The sequence below is a fragment of the Capra hircus genome, chromosome 21 (genome assembly GCF_001704415.2).
Source record: "Capra hircus breed San Clemente chromosome 21, ASM170441v1, whole genome shotgun sequence".
NCBI classification, from domain to species: Eukaryota; Metazoa; Chordata; class Mammalia; order Artiodactyla; family Bovidae; genus Capra; species Capra hircus.
This window is the reverse complement of record NC_030828.1, coordinates 31,709,373-31,732,407: the sequence shown is the minus strand read 5'-3', so window position 1 is coordinate 31,732,407 and position 23,035 is coordinate 31,709,373. Positions and strand designations below refer to the sequence as shown.

Below are 23,035 nucleotides of genomic sequence, written 5' to 3'. Positions count from 1 at the left end.
AAATCAGTCACTATGATGCTATAAGAAGTTGGTTTTTGAACTTTCTTTTTGCAGCTGAAGTACCCATTAGAAAAGTTCTCAACCCTAGCTGCATATTAGAATCACCAGGAGAATGTTTGAAATATTTATGCTCAAGCTGAGCTGGCAGAGAATTGGATTCAGTTTGACTGAGATGGGACCAGAGCATCAACATTCAAAAAAAAAACTTGTTAGGTGATTCTACTGAGCAGCCAAGGCTGAGAAGCACCGCTGGTCCCATAGGTAGACTCTATCAGTGGAGTGTGAAATTGTGTGGGGCTCGCCTTCCCCTCCCTTTGGCCCCTGATAGGGCTTCATTGAGCACAGTTTGAAATCCCTGTGGGCTTGGTGCTGAGGATGGGGTGCCCACTTGCTGGCGGTGACCTTGTGCAAGGCTTGGGCTGCTGCTTCACGTGCCAGAAGGGAAAATAGACAGAGATCGTGGTTCAGCCAGACGGAGCCTAACAGATAGCCCTGTGCTGAGGTTGCCCAGCCTGGGAATAGCTGTGGGAGGGTGGTTGGAATTAAGTGTTAGACCCCAGTGGTGCTTGTGTCCAATCCGGCCAAGTAGCCCATTGCTTCTCCTGAACTCCTACTTCTTTACTCCTTGTCACTTTCAGGAAGGAATTACTGACAACTGCAGCTCCCCCAAGGGCATACTAAGATGAGGATGCTATGCCAAGCCCCAAGTTCCTATTGATTACAGCCAAGGTTTGGAGGTGGTGATCCTTTTTATTAAAAATGATCATCTCATGCTTTTCATTAGCACTTTTAATGTCTAATTTTGAAATTTCCAAGAATAGCAATTTATACAGGAGCTCATTGCACCCATCTTGGCGATAATGGTACTGAGATCCAGAGAAATTGTACCTTGCCTAAGACCACACAAGGAAGCATGAGTCTCGATTTCAGACCCTGATGCTCTGACTTCAGGGGCCATGCTTTTCCTATCTGTTCTGCTCCATTTTTCCTGTGAGTAGCCCTCTGTCAAGAAGAGGGGTGCAGTTATTTATACACTCCATTACCCACACGCCAACTCCCTCTTTATCGGTCACCATCTCCTCTGCTGGGAAGGCTGTCTGTCCAGCTGAGGTTGTGACCTGGTGCACAGAGAACGGAGAATGCTGCAGAGGCAATGAATCTGACCTCAATTCATTTGTGGGTTTCTTTCTCCCTGCTATAAATTGTGACCCAAGAGTTGCTCTCAGTTCTGTTCCGTGGCTGCCAAAATGACTGGAGGGCGGGCCCTGTTATCCGACACTCGTTACCCATCACCCTCCAGCACTGTAGACACTGCGGCACCTGTCAGGGCTAATGATAAATATCTAGGCCAGTGGTTTTTAAAAAAGATCTTTGCAGTTGAATGGAATGCTCAATCAAGATGACAAGGTATTTTCAAGGAATAAGTCAAGCACTGAAACCTAGGGCTTTCTCTTTTTTTCTTTCCTCTTGGCTGCTCCTGCATGGCCTGATGCCAGTGGCCAGTCTGCTGGGCTGTCCTGCCTCTCCTGGGTCTTTGCTCAGACTGTGTCCCTGCTGCCACCCCGCCTCCACCTTCTACTGCACCTGAGGAGGGGAGTCTTTTCATCTTTCTTTCCACTCTTCCCATTCCTGCCTCACATCCTATAAGTTTCCAAATGTTGTTGATGTATTTCCCTCATCCTTCCTGAATTGCTCTCCAATTCAGTTGCCACTTCCCGGACAAGCCACCATCATCTTTGTGTTGGCCAGCCTGGACATGGCCTCCTGGTCCCACTCTTGCCCTACTTACTGTCTGCCTTGTATCAGAGGGCTGATAGTATCTCTCTGCAGCTTCTGGGGTGAGCGAGCTCTTTGACAACACCCCTTTATCTTAGCCCCCCCCCCATTTTCAAATACAGTGTCATTCACACAGAAGTCATTAAGATACCTTGCTTGATTGAATTACTTCTGACAGGTCTCGTATCTGGCTGACCTGGGCAACGCTTCTGGCTGCCGGTTCTCACTGGCTTTCCTCCACATTCGCTCCCAGGGCCCTAGGTGTGGTGTGGCTGGAGCAGGGCTTTGGCAGGCCTGGGGCAGCGGTAGAAGTTATGTTTCTGGGGCCAAAAAGAGAATGGCCTGAGAGCATCAAGCACAGAAGAGGAGCTTGGCCACCTCTGTGCGCAGGGTGGGCCTGTGTAGACCTGGGGCCCCTGCCTAGTGGGATCTGCTATGTTTGAGAAGGAGTGGCATGCAGCTGGGTCAGGAGACAGTGTGACCCAGCGGCCTGCAGACCCCCCTTACCAGACTCTGCACCACGGCCCCTCTGCCTTGGCAGACTGTCACCTGTTTCTTGCCTGGAGCTAAGCTTGCTCATCCCCAGAATGTTCCAGGTGTTCCCTCCTCCCTCTGCTCACACACCGCCCTGTCCCAGTGCTCTTCCCTGCCTCATGTCCTGTCTGCTGCTGCCCTGCCCTAGTCCCTCTGCCCCTTGGAGGCCTGCTCTCCCCCATCCTGGCTCTCGTGGGCTTCTCCCTGACCCCTCCCCAATCCTCCCTGACCCCTACTCCCTCCTCCCTGACCCCTGTGGCCTTCTTGCCTTGGCAGCTGTGTGTCTCCCTGGCAGGGACCCCGCACTAGGGTACCTCCCCATCCTGAGCAGACCCGGCACAGACCCTGCTGGAGCCTCAGTGATGACACTGCAGGTGGGAAGCTCTGCTTTCCTGGACTCCTCCCTCCTTTACCTCCTCCCAGTGGAGCACTTGGACACAGATGCCAGGAGGAAAAAGAGCGCTCCTTTATTCCCTGTGGGAAAGACTGCTGGGGAGCAGCTGGCACCTTCCCTGAGGGCAGGCTCTGTCTGAGGCCCCCCACAAGGCCAGGGGGTGGTGGGGGCACGGCTGGCCCCATGGGCAGGACAAGTCCAGGGAGGGGCTTCTGTCTCTTCCTTAAATCTTCTCCAGGTAGGAGCCAGGGACAAAGCCACGCTGCCCGTTCCGTTGTACCGTCCACCAGCCGTCCTCCCCTTCCAGGATGACCTCCAGGATGTCCCCCGCAGAGAGATTCAGCTCATCGGAGTTCTGGGCAAGAGAAGGAAAACCCATCCGGCTGAAGGGGCCTGCTGGGAGGGCCTCTGGTCAGGCTACCCCCCAGGCAGTAAGTGTCTCGCAACTGGGCTGTCAGCTGAGACATGGCGGCCTCCTGGGGCTGCAAGAGAAGGCCACTCGGGCTAGGGCAGCCCTGAGAGACCAGCCTCTTGTCCCCTCGGTTTGTCACAACCTGGGGCTTCTTCCCTGGCTTTTCCTCCAAGCTGCTCCCTTCTCCCGCTCCCTGCCTGAGACACAGCAAGCTAGCAAGTCAGGAGCAGGGGTGTTTGCTATTCCCCAGGACAGCCAGCCCTTGTCTTGCAAGCACACCATCATTCTCCTGGGCTGTGCCCCCTCCCCAGGGCACAGGCTTTGGGAGTCAGTGTAGCCAGCCAAGCCCCAAGGAGATGCCTCAGTCCCAGTGGATCTGGGGTCCAGCTCTGTACCCCTCGCCTCAAAGCAGGGACAAATTAGTCTCTGGGGGTCTGGGCACAGCTGCCCTGTGGCTCCTTGACTCGTCCTCCCCTTGTGGGCTTCAGAAAATCAGCCATGCACAGCTGAGGACCTAGTTCCGACCATGACTTGCTCTGGGCACCCATGGTCATGGGGAACAAGGCCTTTACCCACGGATGCAGAGCCTGCCCCTCAGACCACTTCCTCGGGTAGCTCCAGCTCCACCAGCTGGCTGCACACATGCATAGCCCAAGCAGTGCCCACACCACATGACCCAGGGCCTCGTGCCGTTCATGAGCTTTCATTCAGCAGGTGTGCACCAGGCCCTTCCTGAATGTCAGGTGCTATTCTAAGGGCACCCACCCCAGCACCCTCAAGAGTGCATGTGCCCACATGTGAGCACACCCTTGGGCATGCTGGTGTCCACGCAAGAAGGAGGGGAGGGCAGGGGGCCTCACCTGTGCTGTGTAGTCATAGAGTGCCCTATAGTCCTGGCCTGGCACGGTGGGGGGCCCTGGCGCCTCCTTCACGGCGATGGCAGCGTAGACACCCTCATTCCGGTCAGGGGTAGGAGTCAGGGTCTCTGTGGAGGCTGAGTACAAAGTGAGGCCTGGTGCCCACTCCTTGCAAAAATCAGTAGTCCCCAGAGGCCCCCTGACTCACAGCATCCCCAGACTTGCTCAGCTTCTTCCCATCCCCCAACCTCCCAGCTGTTGGAGGGCCCATCTGTGCCAAGTAGGCATCCTCTCCTCTTCCTCCCCCCAGCCAGGGTGACAGTTGTCACCCCCAATTACCCGCAGAAGCCGGTGACGGTGTGGTCTTGGGACTTCCGTGCAGCAGCCCAGAAAACCTGGGGGCAGGAAGGACAGGTGAGTCGGGGTGGGGGGAGTGGATGAGGCAGGGAGCCCGCAAGGTCGGCCCTAGCTTCTGGGCACAGATGTGACTTATGAGGTGCCCCTGGGCATGAGGGCTCTCCAAAGGGTGGTCCCAGTGGCTCTTCCCCGGCAGCACTCTCCCAGTCCCTTACCCTGTAGATGTCTTCTCAGTACCTGTTCCCTGCAGGGCCAAACTGGCAGCTCTGAGACTTCTGTGCTCCAGGGCCTGGGCCCCACACTGGCCAGACCCCTCTCCAGCCTCCCCACAGGCAAAGGAGCTGCCCCCTAGAGCTCAGCCCACTCACACCCTGCTGGGACCTTCACCAGCCTGGCCAGCCCTACTACTCCCCGACCACACAAAGTGGTCGTCCAGTAGGAAGTGTTGGGCTGATTCACCCCCTTCCTCTGTGCTTGGTTCAGACCTGGACTGAGCTAGAGTTATGCAAGTATGTTGAATAAAAGAAAAAAAAAAGGGCAAGAAGCAAGAGGCAGACACTGGGGCACCTGGTACGGAGGCCTGTGTGGGTGCCCTGAAGCAGAGGTGCTGAGAGCTTACATGAGTAGAACCTACCTTCCTGGCCTGGTAGGTTCAAGCTAAGTCTGCAAAGACTCAGCTTCACCAAACAGAGACCGGGTGCCAAGCATGGCCAGTGACTGGGAGAGGAGTGCAGAGGTGCAGGTCGTACAGGCAGAGGAGTCTGGGGAGTGGAGTGGACCAGTTTGGGGTGTATAGGAGACAAGACTGAAAGAGGGACGAGGCCAGACACCGAGGGGTCTTGAGGGCTCAGGCAGGGGCAGGGCCTGTAGGAAGCTGCCCTGTAGTGCGAGGTGGGACACAGAGACCTTTCCTGGGCAGCGTCTGTGGAGCTGAGGGTCCAGGACAGAGCACATGGATAGGCGAGTGTAGACTTGGCAGGTGTGGGAAGGTCTGATGCAGACTTGCCCTGCCAGGGAGGGTTAGCCCAGCAGGCTGGGGCTGGAGGCGCCGCACCCCGCTGCCTGCCTTCCCAGGGTCATCTACGCTCTCGACTCCATTCTTCCCTCCACTCACTTCCCCTGCCCCTCCCCAGCCCTGCCTGGCTTCAGCTGCCCCACACAAGGGTCCCTGCCTGTCCTCTCCAGCAGCCAGGCCTCCCCTGCAGGACTGCTTTCCCTCTTTTCTCTCATCCTCATCAGGCCCCTCTCCTCTCGGTCCTTTCTCGGCCCTGCCCCCAAGTGAGCTCTTCAGACCTGTTATCTAAGTGACCACCTGTGCAGGCATCTGGCCCTCACTGGGGGTGCAGGGAGGTCTGAGTCTCCTGTGGTTTTGGTGTGATAGTGAGGGTGGGAATGCCCACCTCCTAGGGTCCTTGCTGTCTCATGGTTCCTGGAGGAGCATGCCGTGGGGCCCACGAGCCTCAGAAATAAGCCATCCTCGGAGGGCCAGAAGCTCCGTCGCCTCCACCCCCACCCACACCCACCTTTCAAAGGCAGGGCCTCCTCTGCACTAGGTTGGAGGGAGAGAGGAGGTCATGGAGGCCTGGGGATGGGGCACAGGTGCCATGTGAAGGCCACGATGCTCCTTTAGATGCCCACAGATGGGGCACTTGGGGAACTGGCTGGGGGAGTTGGAGGGTGGGTGCACCCTGAGTAGGCTCTGGTGCTCCCAGTGGGCTGTCATCACAGACCTGAACCAGGAGGGTCCTAGGTCTGAGTCTGCCCCCAACACTCACAGGCCCTGGGCCTAGAGGAGGCGTGTGAGTTGTGCAAGTGACACACTGGGGCCTGACGCCAGGACCCTGGCACCTACCACAGCCAGGCCAGGGAAGGGGGCTTGGAGAAAGCTGGAGAATTCTCCAAGAGCGCTGGCTGCAGGGCCCGCTCCTCTGCCCTGATCCTGTGCAGCGGTTGAGGGGCCTGACAGTCCAAGGCTCCGACCAGGCCAGCAGCAGAGCTCGAGGGGTGAGCCCTCCTGGAGTCTCCCAGCACAGTTGCTAGTGAATAAGTGGGGTATGACTGTTTCGTGCCTGGCTCCCCTTGGGCTGAGGGTGTCCTGAGGCTAGATTGAGTCTGTCTTGTCCCCCAAGAGTGCCCCCCACCTAGACATTGCACCAGGCACACAATAGGTGCCCAATAAATACGTGGGGAAGAGCCAGTTGCAGGAGGAGGGGCTGGCCCCTTCCTGGCAGCCCACCTCCTCTGGCCCCGCTCTGTGTGTCCCAGCCGGCTGGTGTCCAGCAGGCGCTCACCTCTTTATCATGCCACAGGATGGCTGGACGCCAGGGCTGCTGGACAACGGGGCCACCTCCCGATCGTAGTAGTTCTGGTAAGGCACCGGCGCTGCAGGTGACAAGTGCGAGAGGCCCAGGCTGACGAGGGCAGGGCAGGGGGTACCTGTGCCCTCTGACACCCCATCCTCTCCCCCTCCAGAGACCCAGACCAGGGCCCCACCTTCCCATCCTGGCCCTGGCCTGCCCTGGTGCTTGAGGAGGGGGCCCCCTTTCACTTCCCTGAGAGATCCCACTGTGGGTACCACTGAGACCGAACGTTCTAGACTCAAGATTTAGCGGCTCCTGCCTCTCCCTACCCCTGTCCCCCCTCGAGTGTTACAGTGTCCTAGGCCCTGCCTGTCCTCTCTCTCGAGGAGGCAGCACATTAAGGACCCAGCCAGGGGCCTGCTCTGTCCCTGACCTTCCCCTGGGCCTGGCACCCAGAAGGGAGCTGTGAGCCACCCTGCTTCTGTCCTGGCAGTTGAGGCTCAGAGAACCCAGGCCAGGCCTTCCAGGGAAGGAGGACCTGGACCCAGCAGCCGTGTTGCCCACAGGCAGGCCTCACCTGGGGGCTCGGTGCCTGTGCTCTTGGCCTGGATGAAGCCGTCAATGTCGGCGTCCACACTGCAGCCTTCCAGCGTCACCCGCACCTCTTCGTAGAGCTGGGGGTGGGGGAAAGCAGAAGCTGAGGGGCCAGGCTTCACCTGGCCCACAGTATCAAGCCTGCCCCCCTCTTTGGGTCTGAACCCTGACCAGGGGCCTTGAGGTGTAACTGCCGCAGGCCTGCCTGAAGGGCTAGAGCCCTGGCTGGCAGCTTCCCCTGTTTCCTGAGCACCTAGTGTGTGCACATTCCTTCTCCATCCTCTATGGGAGACAGGACTTCCTCATTTATAGACGAGAAAGCTCTGGAGAGTGCCTTGCCCAAGATCCCACAGCAGGAAGTGAAGTCAGTGCGCTGGGCTTTGGGTCCAGCATGAGAGGGTTCAGAATTCATACTCCCTCCTCTGCTACAATGAGGCCACCAAGTGGGCTCAAGTCATTTGGGGGGAAAGCGCCCAAAACTCCACACCCGTGGGCAGAAGGGATTAGGCAAGTAACAGTGGTGGGTCAGGGGGTCAGGGCAGAAAGCGAGCGAGCGAGGGCTGCATCAGCAGAGATCGAGGCCCCTGGCAGGGAGGTGACCACCCCTTTCTGCTGAGCGGGGCCCACCTGGCACGTAGAGCTCAGTAAGGCGGGGGAGCCAGGACACCCTAGAGATGTCGGGACAGAAGAGGGACTGGACCTCGGCTCCTGCAACCACCAGGCCTGGAGCAGGGCAACCCCAGGGTCCCCCAGCCTCTGCAAACCTCTGAGGGCCTGGGTCCACCTCCCCTCCCCTCTCTTTCCCAGCAGAGGGAATAGAGCTCTGGGGCTCTGATAGGAGAGCTGAGGCCTCGGGGCTGGGGCGAGCAGAGAGGGCAGACGCCAGGGTAACCACAACACACGTCTTCCAGGCCAAGAGGCCGTGGCCTGCACAGTACTGAGCTCCCTGTCGTTGGGGCCTGGGGCAGAGGCTCGGTGCTGGGCTCGGAGACCCTGAGGCCAGGGCTCAGGCCACAGAGGACTAGGTCTGCTCACAGGCTCAGGTGGACCGGCCTCACTGTCGCCCGGAGGCTGCCCTCCCCTCACCCCTCCCCTCTACCCCCTGCCCTCAGCCCCCACCTCATCGTCCTTGACGCACTGCATGGAGAGCTGGTTGCAGTGCACCCACAGGGAGTTGCGGAGGATGGTCAGCCGGTCAAACTCCTGCAACTGGAAGGCCTGAGGAGAGATGGGGTCACAGTAGGGCTGGGCCAAGCCGGGCCCCACCCACAGCGCCGCTGGAGTTGACCAGCCAGACCCAGCCTGCCGAAGCCAAGCCTAAAGGAAGCCTAAAGGCTGGGGGTCCCCACCCCCACCTCTGTGCCAGCCCTTGAGGCTTCTGGGAAGTTGAACTGCCTGTGGGACTCTGCCCCCTGCCCTTCCCAAGACCCTACCACACCCCTGGGGTGTGTCTTAAGAGAAGCACTGGACCCTGAATCCTGTCTCCCAGGCCCTGTTCATCATCAGAGCCCAGGGAAGCTATGGGTTCTGTTCAAGCCTCAGTTGCGGCTTCAGCCAAAAAGAGCAAAGGATGCCTGCCTGCCTGCCTGCCTGCAGAAAGGGACTCCAAGCACAAAGGCAGGCAGGGAGCTCCCTGGGGAGGGCCTTGGAGTGAGCGGATGAGTGAATGAGGGAAGGAAGGCTGGCTTTCCCAACTGCGGTCCCCTCTTCCCCCACGAAGCGGCCGGAGCAGGGACGGGCATCAGCTCCACACCAAGGGGTCACTCACCTCACAGGTGGCCCGGTGCTCCTGCTCCCACTCATTCCGCACCCTCTCCAGCTGCTCGATGTTCTGCCTGTACACCCGCTCTGGAAGCACATGGGTCCTCAGGGAAGCCAGCCCACCCCTGTGCTCCCTCAGTGCCCTCCTCCTCCCTGGAGAGACCTGCCCTGGGTGCTGGAGCCACAGATGAGCGCTTGGCAGGGCCCCTCACCCTGGTACCGCTCCTGGAGAGGTGCTCAGCGCCCACTGTGTTCCAGCTGCCTCGGGCTGGGGCAGAGCCTAAGGTCAGAGTCTGGGCCTCTCACCATCCCACCTTCCAGATGAGAAGCTGAGGCTCAGAGGGGGTGGGCCTGGAGAAGGATGAAGGGGAGCTTTGGGAGCTGGTGGGCTAGAAAGCCAGCGGGCTTGGACCGTGAGCTCTGTGACCACCAGCCAAGGGAGCCTCTGCCTGGGTGTTGGGACAGGTGGTGTGGCAGAAGGCAGAGCTGTGTCAGCAGAGATGAGGGCTGTTGGGATCTTCTGGCATCGGGAGGAGGATAGAGGAGACATATGCCCAGAGAAGGCTGTGATGTGTCCCAGTGTATATGAGAGAGAGAGAGAGAGGTGTATGTGCAACGGGTGGGCCTGTCTCCCTTGATCAGTGGCTGTGAAGGTCCTCAGCCCTGGAGCCAGACGGCTTGCATTCAAATACAGTTACCATGACTTATTGGCTGTGTGACCCTGGGCAAGTTAAATAACCTCTCTGTGCCACAGTGTCCTTACCTGTTAAGAGAGGGATAGTAACAGTGAATACCTCATAGGATTGTTGTAAGCATTAGTAAAAACATACAAAGCACCAAGAACAGTGTTGGCAAATGCGAGAAAATGAATTTTTCATTTTACTTGCATAAGGAAGCAAGAGTGAGGAGAGTGGGACTGTGTCCCAGGGTGGAGGAAGTGTGCTGCCGCGGGAAAGATGTCCAGGCTGCCCACCCCCTAAGCTGAGGAGGTGGGCCAGCCGCGTACCTGCCTCCAGGGCTGAGTCCTTGCACTGCTTGGCTTTGTTCTGGCTCTGAGAAGACAGAGGGAAAGCGGCACTGAGGCCCAGCCCCGCGCCTCCCAGCCCAGACCTCGGGCCCCTGGCCTCCCTGGGCCTCCCTGAAGGGCCTCTGTCACATGGGGCACCTCCCGGCCACCTCTCATGGGGAAGGGAGAGCAGACGCTAGCCCTGAGGGGGCCTCCGGAACCACTCCAGCCTCACCCCACAAAGGACCACAGGCTCTTTCCAATAAAATAGGAATAAAACAGAAACCTGGTCATGCAGACACACGTGAAAACTAGACCTGGAGAGCTAGAGCAAGCAATGCAGACCTGGGGCTCTACAGCCACTGCTGGACCTGCTGGTTGGGGCTTGGGCTCTGTCCCTGACTTGCTGCCACCAACTCACCTGCAGGCCCCTGCCTTCTCTGGGCCTCAGCTTTCCTGTCTGTGCAATGGGCCAAATGTGTTCGTGGGTCCTGGGGGCTTTGATATTCCCACCCTGGCCAAGAGGCCGGAGTAGTCAAGAGCTTGGGTTCTGGAAAGCCTGGGTTTGAGGTCCTTTCTCTGTTCCTGCCTGGCTCTGAGACCTTGGACAAGTCACTCACCATCTCTGGGCCTGTTTCCTCTCTGGGACATGGGCCTACTGAGCCCTTCTCCGAAGGGTTGGGTGAGGGTTAGCGTCTGCCCTGTGGGCTCTGAGCCTGGGCTGCAGCGGGCCTGCTCTGAGGAATGGGTCGTTGGGTGCAGCCTGGAGACAGCAAAGGGGATCAAACTGACTATCTAGACCTTGAGATTCTAGGAAACCTTGCCTGGGGGAGTCTGCGGCACCCCTTCCCGCCCTGCCCCCAGCCCCATGAGATTGCCCAGCCTCGGTGACTGCACGCACCTTCTCCACCTGCTTCTGTTGACCGTTGGTGCTAATGCGCTCAAAGGCCTGTTCAGCGTCATCTGCATCCCGGCACTTCTGCTCATACGTCTTCTTGGACTGGGAGGGGGGGAGGGAGGGGGCGGTGTGGAGGGGCGTGACTTGGGGGCCCCAAGGTGAGGCTCCTGAGCCCGACCTCCCTTCTCCCTGTCGGGCTGTAGATGGAAAGGGGGCCTCCACACCAGGGACAGAGATCTCGGGGTCTGGAATGGAGATGAAGAAGGGAGTCTTGTTCCCAGGCCCCCCTCTCCACTGGGGACAGTGTAGCCTGGTCCATGCCCCCGCCTCTTCAGAGGTGTGGTCACGTCAGACCACCTGCAGGGCTCGGGAAATGCCGTGTTTCATCACGATGCCAGACCCTGTGCACGCGGTCCTTTCAGACAGCTCAGGAGTCCCTTCTCCCTTCACCTACGGAATCCCCAGCTGCCAGCGTGTGTGACCCTGTGGACCACTGTCTGAGACTGGTTGCTTACCCATCAGTCAGAAGCACCACCCCCCAACAAGGGTAGGGGGCAGAGCCCCCGGGCTGATCTGCATGGCACCCTGGCAGCCAGTGCGCCCCAGGAACCTGACAGGCCGCTGTGCCTGTTGCTGGATGGAAGCCTGAGCCCAGCCCTATCCCAAGGCTCCTGGGATCCACACCCCAAACACAGCCGCCCCTCCAGGCTCACCTCCAAGGCCTTCTTGTGGAGCGACAGCTTGCTCTTCTGGACACGGTCCATGACAGCCTCGTACTGCAGGGGACATGAGGCTCTGAGCGTGGGGCTGTAGCCTCAGGAGGCTCCCCTAGGCCAAGAGGATGGGGTGTCCCTGGGAGGAGGCCCAGGCTCCCCTCCTGGCTCTAATGGGGCAGTGACAAGCTGCCCTCCCCCTCCATCAGCCGGCTCTCTCACAACTGCTGCTCCCAACAGAAGGCTAGAGGAGCCCGGGGCATGGATGCACCCCAGGTATCCTCTCCCTGCAGACCACTCCACCCCCCGGCCCAGCCAGGACTTGGTCTCTAGCCAGAGAATACCCAGCCTACACACACACATGCGAATGCACACACACTGCTCTTCACTCACAAGCCTCTGTAACCACGCATAGCAATCACACTCGTGGGAACCCCAGCCACACTGTAGAAGGTGTCATTCTGTCCAAAATAGCTTTTGCAGACATCACAGCCTCACTGGCCACAGGAAAGCTTGAAATAGCCATCCCGGGGCCTCAGAGATGCTCTGCAGGCAAGTCCCAGCTCAGAGAGGTCACCTGCTCCAGCATCTCAAGGCTGGGCTGACTTGTGGGGTGGGCTTTGAGGGCCCACTGTCTGCTCAGGAACCCAAATTTAGAATCCCGAAAGCCTCAGGCCCCAGTTGGGCAGACAGGGAGTATAGCCACGTGAAATGTCTGCGGTCAGAGCCACTCATTGGAGCCGGCACCCTGCCTGTGCAGACTGAGAGAGGGCCTGGTTCTCAGTTGGGTCCCTGAAGCTTGGGAGGTGGACATAAGCGTCCCATCCTGCAAGAGGGGGACTGAGGCACAGAGAGGGCAAGTGGCTTTGCCAGGACACCCAGCCCCAGGCTGGCCCCAGCCATGAACTGTTGCTTTTTTTTCCCTTCACAGGTCAGTTGTGTGGAAGTTTCCATTTTCAATTCTTTGGACAGTGTACAAAGATGCTCCCTCTCCAAGCAAGAAGTGTTTCTGTGTGCTGACCTCTCCCACCTGTCCAAGTTCCACCCTCATCACTGAGGCCCTGAAAGGCTGATCCTATGTCCACACCTGCCTTCCCAGAGGGCCACATACTCAGCCAATCAGAGAGTCTCAGGCTTGGGAGGGGGCGCTGGGACACAGAGGGTACCAACCCCACCTCTCATCCAAGCTCTGCAGCTTCTCTGACAAGTCGCCTTCAGTCTGTTTATATACCCCCCACAATGGGGACCTCACTTCCTTCCCATGCATTGAGGGACAGCCGACCCCTGTGAAAAATACCCTGGGATGCTAGGGCAAGCTCAACACCTCCTATTCCCCACAAGCTCTGTCCACCTTGGCCTCAGGCAGCCCTGCAGAGTGGCTGCAGTGACTGAGCCCCCAGGTCTTCCTTTCTCCCAGATAAGCAGAGTTTCTGGTGGCTCCCTAACTTAGGTTGCCTTCTTTGGATACTCCCAAGTTGTCGAGTACCCTCCATAGCCTGCTGTAACGGGGTGATCAAAAAGGCCCATGCCCTTCGCTCTTGGCATGAGACACCTCAGTGGGAAGAGCCCCAGACGGGCCTTCAGGCTGGAGAGCCAGGCCCTGGTCCCAGCGCCCGGCCTCTGTCAAACACTCTTCTCTCCTCCAGATCACCACCACCCCCGAGCCTGGGGTGCTGCCCTGCCCTCCATCATGAGGACCCAGCCTCCACTACCACCACAGTGACTGCTGCAGTCTCCCACCGGGCCCATCCCCAGCACCCGCCTCACCTTCTTCCTCTGCTCCTTCTGCCTCTCACGGAACTCCTCCAGGCTCCGCAGCTCCTCGCGCAGGGCCAGGGCCAGCTGGATGTGGGAGCTGCCCACATTCTCCATTTCTGGGGGCAGAGTAAGGACACTGGTCCCTGGCATCAGACCTGATGGGCCCCAACCAGTGACACACTCGCCCCTGCCTGGACCAGCCCAGCCCCAACCCCACAGCTCGTCTCTGCCACCAGCCTCAGTTCCCAACCGGAATCCACTCGTCTCCATCGGTGGGGATCTGCTGTTCCCAGAAGGTCCTGTCCCCCTGCAGCCCAGGGTGGGGAACAGGCGGGACTTACGCTGCTTCAGAGAGTCAAAGGAGGCCCTCAGGGAGCTGCAAAACAGCAAGACCAGGGTCAGTAGAAAGACCAGGGACTCCAGGGGCACCTGGAGTCCTGGCTGGGCCCAGGGACTTTTATTTTGGTGGGAGGGCCCTGGGTCACTCATACACGCTGACCTAGACCCGAGGGACCTTCACTCAGCCCATGACCACTGACTCAGAACTCAAGCTGGGATTTCTGGAATGCAAAGTGCTCTCTTTGGAAATTACAAAGCAATCAATGCCCAATACCGCCCCCCCTCCCCCCACCAATGCTCTTGGCTTCTGCACATCTTCAGGCCCTCCCTCTCTCCCTGGAGCCCCTCCTCCAGATGAACTGAAGCAGGAGAGGGTGGGGGGGGGGTTCAGACTTAGCATGGGGCCTGAGGACGTCTTGGAGGGAGATGAAGGGAGGCTATAGGGGAAGAGGGTGACAAGCAGGGCAGAGGTGCTGAAGGGGAGAGATGTGGGGGCCTTCGGGCAGGAAGAACGGGATGTACAGTTGAGTACAGCGAGAAGCTGAGGGGCTCCCTGGTCCCTGGCTTGGTGGCTGAGTGGATAGTGGTGACACCTCTGAGAGGGCCCAGGAGAGAATATGGGGAGTTACTCTGGGGAGCACTGAGCTGGGGGTGCTTGAGAAAACACGGTAGGAGGCATCAGTCTGAAGCAGACATTCGGGAGCTGCCCTCTCCAGGAGGACACCAAGGAGGAAGCAAAGGGAAGGAGCGGGCTAAGCATGGGAAGCGTGGAAGGAGATGCCCGAGGGTAGGGTTGCCAGGTGGCGTAAATAAACACACAGGACACCCAGTTAAGTTCACATTTCAGATAGACAACAAAAGCTTTTTGAATATAAACATGCCCCATGTAAAATTTAGAACATACTTACATTTTAAAAATATTTGTTATCTGAAGCTTAATGGGACGGTCTATATTTTATCTGGCAGTCCTGCCAAGGAGGCTGTCACCCAGAGAGATGAACAGAGGTGAGGTCTGAGCTAAGATGTGGGAGCTCACTCAGGACCCACTCCTGTCTGCTGCTGATGGGTGAGGCGCACCTTGTTCAGAACAGGACTGATGGGAAAGTGCCTCTCCCAACTCATCCGCTCTCCCACAGAGGCCTCTCTGAGGGGCGAGCTCCCCCTCCTGGCAGAGGAGGGAGGTGGCTTGGAATCCCAGGTGAGGAAGCTGGCTAGAGCTTCCTGCCCTTGACTCCCATGTGCATTAGAAGCAGACCCTGGAGCCAGATGCCTGGGTTCATTCCAAGCTGCGCCACACAGTCTCTGTATGACCTTAGACAAATGACCTAGCCTCTCTATGTCTCAATTTTCCCATCTGTAAAATGGGGATAATGATATCACAAGCAAAATGGTTGTGAGGATTAAATGAATTTATATGTATAAAGGTCTCTTAAGACCTGGTGCAAAGTAGATGCTTTGCAAGGGTTGCTGTCATTATGCCACCCTCCTCTGAGCCCACATCTGCACACCCTGACCAGTCCTGGGGGTCCCCCAAGCCCCTGAACCTGATCTCAGCTGTACCTCCCAAATGCCCCACCTAAGAGTTTACCACATGCACCCCCCTCTTATCAGAAATGCCCACTGAATTCGCCTTTGGGTTGGAGGCCTACCCCTGAAGCAGCTCCCATACAGTGGGCTCCCCTCCTGTCACCCCCTCATCCCTGTGGGCTGATGGGCGCCGAGTCTCCAAGTGCGCAGAGACGGTGTGCGGGGCTGCAGACTGGCTCTGAAGCGAGGCTTGTCTGCTCTCAAGGGTAAAATTCTCTGCCCCTGACCATGGCCCCTTACCCAAGGAGGCAAAAATACGCTGCCGCTCCTTGCTCACCAGGCCACCCGAGGAGCCAGAGCCAGTGAGGCTGATGGTGGCTCAGAGGGTAAAGAATCTGCCTGCAATTCAGGAGACCTGGGCTCGATCCCTGGGTCAGGAAGATCCCCTGGAGAAGGGAATGGCAACTCACTCCAGTATTCTTGCCTGGAGAATTCCATGGACAGAAGAGCCTGACAGGTCCATGGGTTCACAAAGAGTCAGACATGGCTGAGCGACACGCACGCGCGCGCGCACACACACACGCCAAACCTTGCCAGGTGAGGCGTCCTGTCACTGGCTGCATCCCTGTGCAGAGCAGCGTGCCTGCCCCCTGGTGGCCATATGACCACATGACACCCAGCGATACAGCTCTGCCCACCCCCGCCTGCGTGCCTGTGAGCGCGCGTGCTATGTCGCTTCAGTCGTGTATGACTCTTTTCAACGCTATGGACTGTAGCCCGCCAGTCTCCTCTGTCCACGGGATTCTCCAGGCAAGAATCCTGGACTGGATTGCTATGCCCTCCTCCAGGGGGTCTTCCTGGATCAAATGGCAACTCACTTCCTGATCAAACCCGCGTTCTGTTTTGTCTCCTGCGTCAACAGGCAAGTTCTTTACCACTAGCAAGCACCACGTGTGCTGAAGACTCCACCGACTCCACCCGCCAGAACCTCCTCACCGTCCTTGCAAGGCAGGCTTCATAAGGGGCTCCCTCCTCCCACGGGGACTCAGGAAACTGACCAGCAGCAGCACCTGGCAGTCCTCAGAAGCACAGCTTCTCCGGCTCCACTGCTGTCCTCCGGGAGCCAAAGCTCAGAGGCAGGGCCCAGCGCACTGTTTCAACAAGCTTCCAGGTGCTGCTGATGTGCATTCCAATGCTGGCCTCATTATTTAACGCTGGCAACTCTGCCAGGCAGGGAGGGCACCATCATTAGCCCCATTTCACAGATGAGAAAAACAAAGGTCAGAGAGGTGAAGAAACTGACAGTGGCTACACAGCTGGCAAATGGTGACGCTTTCTGCTTCTCACCAGAGGAAGGCGGGGTGGTGGCATGGTCACCCCACTTGCCTTGGTAGGGGGTGGAGAGGTCAGGACTCTGCCAGAACCGACACTTTGCCAGCGGTTACACTTCCTTCTCACACATGCATCTCCTGCCTCAGGCGACCCATTTACAGTTAGAGCCGCTCTAGGCCCAGCACAGCCAACTCTCTACACCCTGTCCCTCACCCACAACATGACTACATCCTGCCCAGACCCCTCCCAGAGGCCAGGGCCTGCAGCCTACTGGTCCTCACCTCCCTTTGGACCTCACATCCCACAGACACCTCAGAGTGTCCGAAACCGGGCTCTTCACCCTACAAACCTGCTCCTCCTCCAGCACTCCCTTCTCAGCAAAGGCACCACCACCTACCAGGTTATGCACACCCCTCCCTCCATCACCTTCTTTTATGCACCTCCCCAGTCTACCCATCCACCTCTCACTGCCACCACCCTAGGCCCTGCCCCATCACCTCCATCCCTCCTGCTTCACTTCTCGACTCTTATCCTGGTTCTTTGCCCACAGTCATTTGGCCACTCACCAGTTCCTCTTATATACCATGTTCCCCCTGCGCCAGGGCCTCTGCACATGCTGATCCCCTGTGTGCAGCATCTTTGCCTGGCTCTCCCTCTGTCTCTTCTGAGCACTTGTTCCTATTGTCATCTTAGGTTGATACACTGTCTATCACTGCACTGAAATAAGAGCCTGTTGAACAGGGGTAATGCTTGGTTCTCCTCCTCATTGGATCACAGCCCAATGCATTAAACTCAATACTCAGTAAACCCCAAGGCCTTTCTCAACTCCAGACCACTCAGGGAAATCATCACCAAGATTTCCCAGAGACTTTCGAACTGTGGTGCTGAAGAAGACTCTTGAGAGTCCATTGGACTGCAAGGAAATCAACCCTGAATATTCATTGGAAGGACTGATGCCGAAGCTCCAATACTTTGGCCACCTGATGCAAAGAGGCAGCTCATTAGAAAAGGCCCTGAAGCTGGGAAAGATTGAGGGCAGGAGGAGAAGGGGACGACAGAGGATGAGATGGCTGGATGGCATCACTGATGCAGTGGACATGAGTTTGAGAAAACTCCACGAGATGGTGAAGGACAGGGAGGCCTGGCGTGCTGCAGTCCACGGGCTCACAAAGAGCCGAACAGACTGAGCGGCTGAACAGCAACAACGGCTCTGCTGGGTCTCTACCATGTTCGACGGAAGCCCCGTGCAGCCCTCTGCCTCTGTTGTCAGCCCCGTGCCCTCCTATGTAACTCATCCCATCACCCTTTTCAACCTGGCTCTTAGGACACTCAGCCCAGAATTCTGCTTCAGACAGTTTGCATTTCCAGCGAAAGTGTCTCCTGTACTACCGTGTGGCCCACACAATCTCACTGCCCCTGCTTTGCCATCCTCACCCCTGCCCCCTGCCAGCCATGAGGCCCCTGCCTTCCAGCTCCCAGGAGAGGGCTCCTCTCACTGCCCCACTCCCCTGCTGGAGGCGGGGCCCAAGTGAGCTGGCCTCCTTAGAGGAAGAGCAGCCCTGGTAAGAACAGGGCCCCCTCTCTCACTGCAGTGTCTTCAGTGATACCTTCATTCTCTGAGCTCAGAGGAAGAGAGATGATGAAAAACAAACCCTTCTGACAGGAAAGCAGTGTCTTAGGCTTGACATCTGGGGGTGAAGCAGGGACATGAGTGTTTAAGGATTCAAGTGGGGGCTGTCCTTGCTCGCAGGTACTGTTGGATTGGCCAAAAAATTCAGTTGGGTATTTCATAACATGGAAAAATCCAAAAGAAATTTTGGGCCAACCCAATATAAAGGGACGCACAGGAAACTGACCCCAGCCCTGCCTCTATTCCCCTTTCTGAACCACTACCCTATGCAGCTTCTGCACTTGTGTGGCACTCAGTGCCCTACCCGGGGCAGGATGAGCAAGAGAGGGAGATGACAGCTTTCTGGGGGAGGCGGTATTTCAGGCAGAATTCACAGGGGAGATATGAGGGCATCAGCCAGAGCAAAGGCCCCAAGGTTGGAAGGAGAGTCAAGGGGAACTTTCTGCAGGGTTGGATGTGTGGTTCAGGCAATACTGATAAGCCGCCTGCACCTACCTAGTGCTTCTTTAAAATGCACTGAAAGAGCTTGTGGGGATTCCCTGAGCTGGGGGCCAGTCCTCATTGCCACTGCCCAGCAGATGCTTGCTGAGTTCATGTGTGAACGAGGTGAGCGCTAAAAGTCACCTAAAGGCCAGAATAACATCGTCTCAGTGTATGTGGCTGAGTCTCAGGCCTTCTGGCCAGTCTGAGGTCAGGGGATGACGCCGAAATGCTCTGTCTTCAGGCAGCAGGAGTGGGGGAGTCTGGACGGCTCCCCGCTCTCAGCTCTCGCTGGGCTATTTCTGGGGTCACGGAAGCCCTTGGCTTTGGCCCTCCTCCTCTACCCCGTTCAGTCTATGCACCCTCAGCCCCCTCCACTCGTCCTCTCAGGGGCTGAGAATGAGCATCCCATGGGAGACAGGGGGCTTGGCCATGAGGAGGCACAGGGCTCCCCCTGTCCCCGAGTGATGGATGAGCCCTGGAGGATGAGCTTCCAGCCCCCACATGGAATAGCCAAGCCAGCTTTGCCAGGTGCCAACCTCAACACAAGCTCACAAGTCTCCATGGCAACAAGGAAGCAACCCATGTTGTCATGGTTGCCACTCACTCTACACACAGAGAGCCCCTCCAGGTTGGTATAGAACAGGGCGACGTGGTCTAAGCCAAAAAGCTGACAGGCAGGCAAGGCCAGAGTGTCTGGGAGAGCTTCCTGGAGGAGGTGGGGCATGAGAAGGCCCTGGAGGAAGGTTCTGATGCAAAAGACTGGGGATGAGAGTGAGGTCACCCCCAGTGGGCTAGACCCCAGATTCAGGACAGTGGGGGGGCTTTATTTTAAACCCTTTGAGTCCCCATACCCCCACCACAGCTTGGGGCATGGCACACACTTAGGTGGATGATGGATGCTTGGCCCATAGTTAAAGAAAGCAATGACTTTGGTCTCACCAGCCTTATAGGACACACCTCACAGAGCAACACTGACTAAGCACCCACGGGGCACCATCAGCTGAGCTGGGAACTGCAAGGGGGCCGGGCCCGAAGGGAAGCAGCAGGTGGGTGGGGACAGTCCAACCCCTGCCTGCTGCTTCTCTGGCTCTAAATGTGCCCTGAGCTTTCCAGCCTGCAGCCTTTGCCCACGGTCCTCTCCCAGGAGGTGCCCTCCGCTCTGCCCTACTCCTCTGGCCACTCTAGCTCCCTGGGGAACTCGGGGTGGGGCTGGTTCTCACACGCACTGCTCCCAGCCTGCTCTGGAACCTGGGTGGCGGGGCAATGAGGCCCCTGTGGGTTTTTTTTCCTGCCTCTCCTGCTGCTGGGGAGGCTGATCCCTGGGGCCTGGCCATGCCAGCCCACGCTCCAGCTCCTAAGTGGTAGGCAGCAAGGTGGATCCTGACTCTGAGCTCCCCGCCCTGGCCTGGGGCTCCACCCTGGTGCTCCCACCTCAGAGGGAGGCTCTCCCTCCAGGGACCCTACCCTCCAGCTCTCTGGGCCAGAGAAGGGCTGGGCCTCAGAGAAAATGGTCTAGCCGGGCCAGGCAGTCTCCTCAGCGCTAAACTAAGCCAGGTGACCCCAATCTGTCTGACTCATGGAGGGGCCCATGAGATCGTAATGACCCTCAATGCTTCTCAAGTATCACTGTGGCTTAGGGCTCTCTGCTTGACATTGTGGCTGCCCAGAGGAACTCAGGAGTGTGACTTTTCACAGCTGAGGACCCAGGACTCAGAGGGGGGGAGTGACCACTCCTGGGTCACACAGCATATAGGGTAGGGCAGACCTTGTCCCGCCTGGCCTCCTACAACCACACAAGGACTCAGGGCCGCCCAGAGCCTCGCCCTGGCCGCTTCATGGTTCTAAAGACAGGGCCAGATACGGTGCTCCTCTCCACCCTTCCCGCTGCCCACCCGGCTCCATTTCCACTTTATTCTCTCCACTGGTGGCTTCTCCTTCCCTGTTTTAAATCCCCTCTGACTCACAGCCCCCTGAGTGTGCCTCACACTTTCTGCTTCCAGCCTGACCTCCCACTGTGGCCCTGCCTGGAGCACCCTCTCCATATCCCCCAGGAGGGCTTGTCTTTTGCTGGAAAAGTTCTCCTTTTCCAGCAGCCCTGGGAGGTCAGGAGGCAGGTGGGGACTCCTGGATCATGCTCCCTTGATTCCACCCCTGCCTGGGAATACAAAGAAGGTCCCCGTTCATTTTCTTTACTGTGTCCTGGTAAGGAATGCCCTCCTCTGTACCCAGCCTCAGTCCTGCCATTTTTATCTGCTCAACAGCCCACTGGAGTGGACAGATGAGAACCAAACTCAGAGAGGTTAAGTGACCTGCCCCCAGTCACACAGCTTATAAAGACCAAGCGGGACTAGAGCTCCTACATTCTTACTGCTGGACTGCGTTCACGCTTTCTGGTCCCAGGCAGGACCCCTGGGCATTGAGCATCCATGTCTCCTGGCTCATACCATTCTTCAGCCTTCCTCTAGCCCTCCCCGAGTCTTCTCTGGCTCCAGGTTCCCAGTTGGAAGCACGGTCGCCTGTGTCTTTAGACCTGGAGAGTGTTGTTTATTCATCTCAAATGAGGGGACCGGGTTCCAGGCTTTGTAGCTGACAGGCTCTGGGGCCACTTTCCTTGAGCAGAGCCAGACCCCTGCGGGGAATGGGGGCAGGGGTTGCTATGGCAACCGCAGGCTGGGTCAGGTCTCTGGGCTCCTGGGGAGGAGGAGGAGGACTCAATCGAGCCTTTCCAGGACTTGGAGTCCTATCTGCCCCTCGGCCTGACTCAGTCCTCACCCAGCAGGGAGAGTCCACCCTTCCTCACCACTGCTAGAACGTTCTCCTTAGCTGCCCTCAAACTGAAACTCTCTCTGCACCTGCGTCCCTCTCACAGTCTGCACGCAGAGGTGCTGGCCTGGGGGCTTCCCAGCAGCAGCTGCCCTCCCAGCCAGGCCTGGGCAGTCCCAGACGCACCTCACCCTCTGAGGAAGGCTGCACTGTTAGCCCCTCACTGAGGAGGAAACGGAAACCCCGAGTGTCAGTGACCAACGCCCCCTTCAAGGTCACACGGCCAACGGGTGAGGAGCTGGCACCCGACCTCTGGGCCACACGTCCCTCCTGGAAGCTCGAGCTGAGCCAATGCTGCAGGGGCGCGGCAGCCAGTGGGGTCCTGTCACCCCTCGCCAGGGCTCTCAAGACTGGATGGAGACCCCCAGGGAGTGTGGGCTGTGCCCCTTGCCCAGGGAATCTCCTGGGAGCTCAGACTGCAGGCTTTTCACCTCCACAAAGAACCTGACCTTGCCCAGAGTGCCCAGCACCCAAGAAAGCTGCCCACCAGCCACCCTGCCCCAGGAGCCACTCAGACCCTCGCGGGCCCTCCCCACTCAGCCCACCCCAGGGAAGCCCTGAACCCTGTCGAAAGGCCCAGAAAGTGCCTGGGGAGGCAGGCAGGGCCCCTTACTTGATCTCTGTCTGGCCACCTGCCTTGCGGGCGATCTGCACCAGTTCCTTTCCGTACCGCTCCTCCGCCTGGGCCCTGCAACGACAACCCCCGGGCACTGGTCTTGTCCACAGCTGCTGCCCAAAGCTCACCCTCAGATGGGCTCAGCCAGGTGGCAGGGTCTGCCCATGTAGGCTCTGGCCCTGCAGATGCCTCCTTGAGACGGTTAGGCCTCCGGCCCTTCTAAATAAACGTGGCTGAGTTCAAGCACATCTGATGGGACATTAGATATATTTGCCCACTTGGGGGAAGGCCCAGGCCGGGAAAAACAGGGGAATCGCACTCCTGACTGCTTAGAGCAGGGGTGACCTGCCAGCGGCCAGGCTGGCCTGGGGGCTCAGCCACCTCCCTCCCCTCCCGGCGCTCACCTCTGTCTCAGCAGCTCCTCCACGTCCTTGCACATCTTCCTGCCGTCCAGCAGCCGCTGCAGCAACACCTCGTAGCCCGTGTGGGCGGTGAAGTCCCTGCACTGGGACACAGGACAGAGGGGCACGTGAGGGCCACCGGTGGGGAACCCTGTGTGCAGCCTGGCGAGGACCCCGCTGACCACCGCCAGGACCTGGCTTCACCATCAGCCTCCATCTCCCCTATCTAAGGATGAGCTCTTGGGATCCAGCACATGGCTTCACACAGGCACACAGAGGGTCCCCCCCGTCTGTGGAGGCATCAGGTAGAGATGAGCCCTGCGGGGATCAGAGCTCACAGTCAGGACGCTCTAACCTAAGATGGCATGGGGAAGGGCCCCCACCACAAGGCCCCGTGATGACAGCCTTAGGGGGTGCCTGGCACCGTTCACCCCTGTCGCCTTCTCATGAACCCTCTTATCGCAGGTGCCCAAGTGGGAAAACTGAGGCACAGATGGGTGAGGTGTACCCCGGGTGATGCAGCC

General features: G+C 58.4%; 1 protein-coding gene across 2 annotated transcripts in view; it reads right to left on the bottom strand.

Moving 5' to 3' along the window:
* The window catches only part of PSTPIP1 (proline-serine-threonine phosphatase interacting protein 1), a 44,711-nt gene continuing 24,430 nt past the window's right edge, over window positions 2,755–23,035 (bottom strand). The window contains exons 2-15 of one of the 2 annotated variants that reach the window (XM_005695113.3): window positions 22,515–22,615; window positions 22,108–22,182; window positions 13,702–13,736; window positions 13,370–13,476; window positions 11,603–11,665; window positions 10,893–10,991; window positions 9,992–10,037; window positions 8,993–9,072; window positions 8,344–8,442; window positions 7,208–7,304; window positions 6,622–6,712; window positions 4,313–4,368; window positions 3,977–4,101; window positions 2,755–3,059 (exon numbers count right to left, since the gene is read on the bottom strand). In XM_005695113.3, the coding sequence (XP_005695170.2) occupies window positions 2,928–3,059; window positions 3,977–4,101; window positions 4,313–4,368; window positions 6,622–6,712; window positions 7,208–7,304; window positions 8,344–8,442; window positions 8,993–9,072; window positions 9,992–10,037; window positions 10,893–10,991; window positions 11,603–11,665; window positions 13,370–13,476; window positions 13,702–13,736; window positions 22,108–22,182; window positions 22,515–22,615 (1,206 nt within the window). In that variant the 3' untranslated portion in view covers window positions 2,755–2,927. Of the gene's footprint in view, window positions 3,060–3,976; window positions 4,111–4,312; window positions 4,369–6,621; window positions 6,713–7,207; window positions 7,305–8,343; window positions 8,443–8,992; window positions 9,073–9,991; window positions 10,038–10,892; window positions 10,992–11,602; window positions 11,666–13,369; window positions 13,477–13,701; window positions 13,737–22,107; window positions 22,183–22,514; window positions 22,616–23,035 lie in introns of both variants that reach the window. The other variant, XM_005695112.3, reaches the window with a different exon arrangement.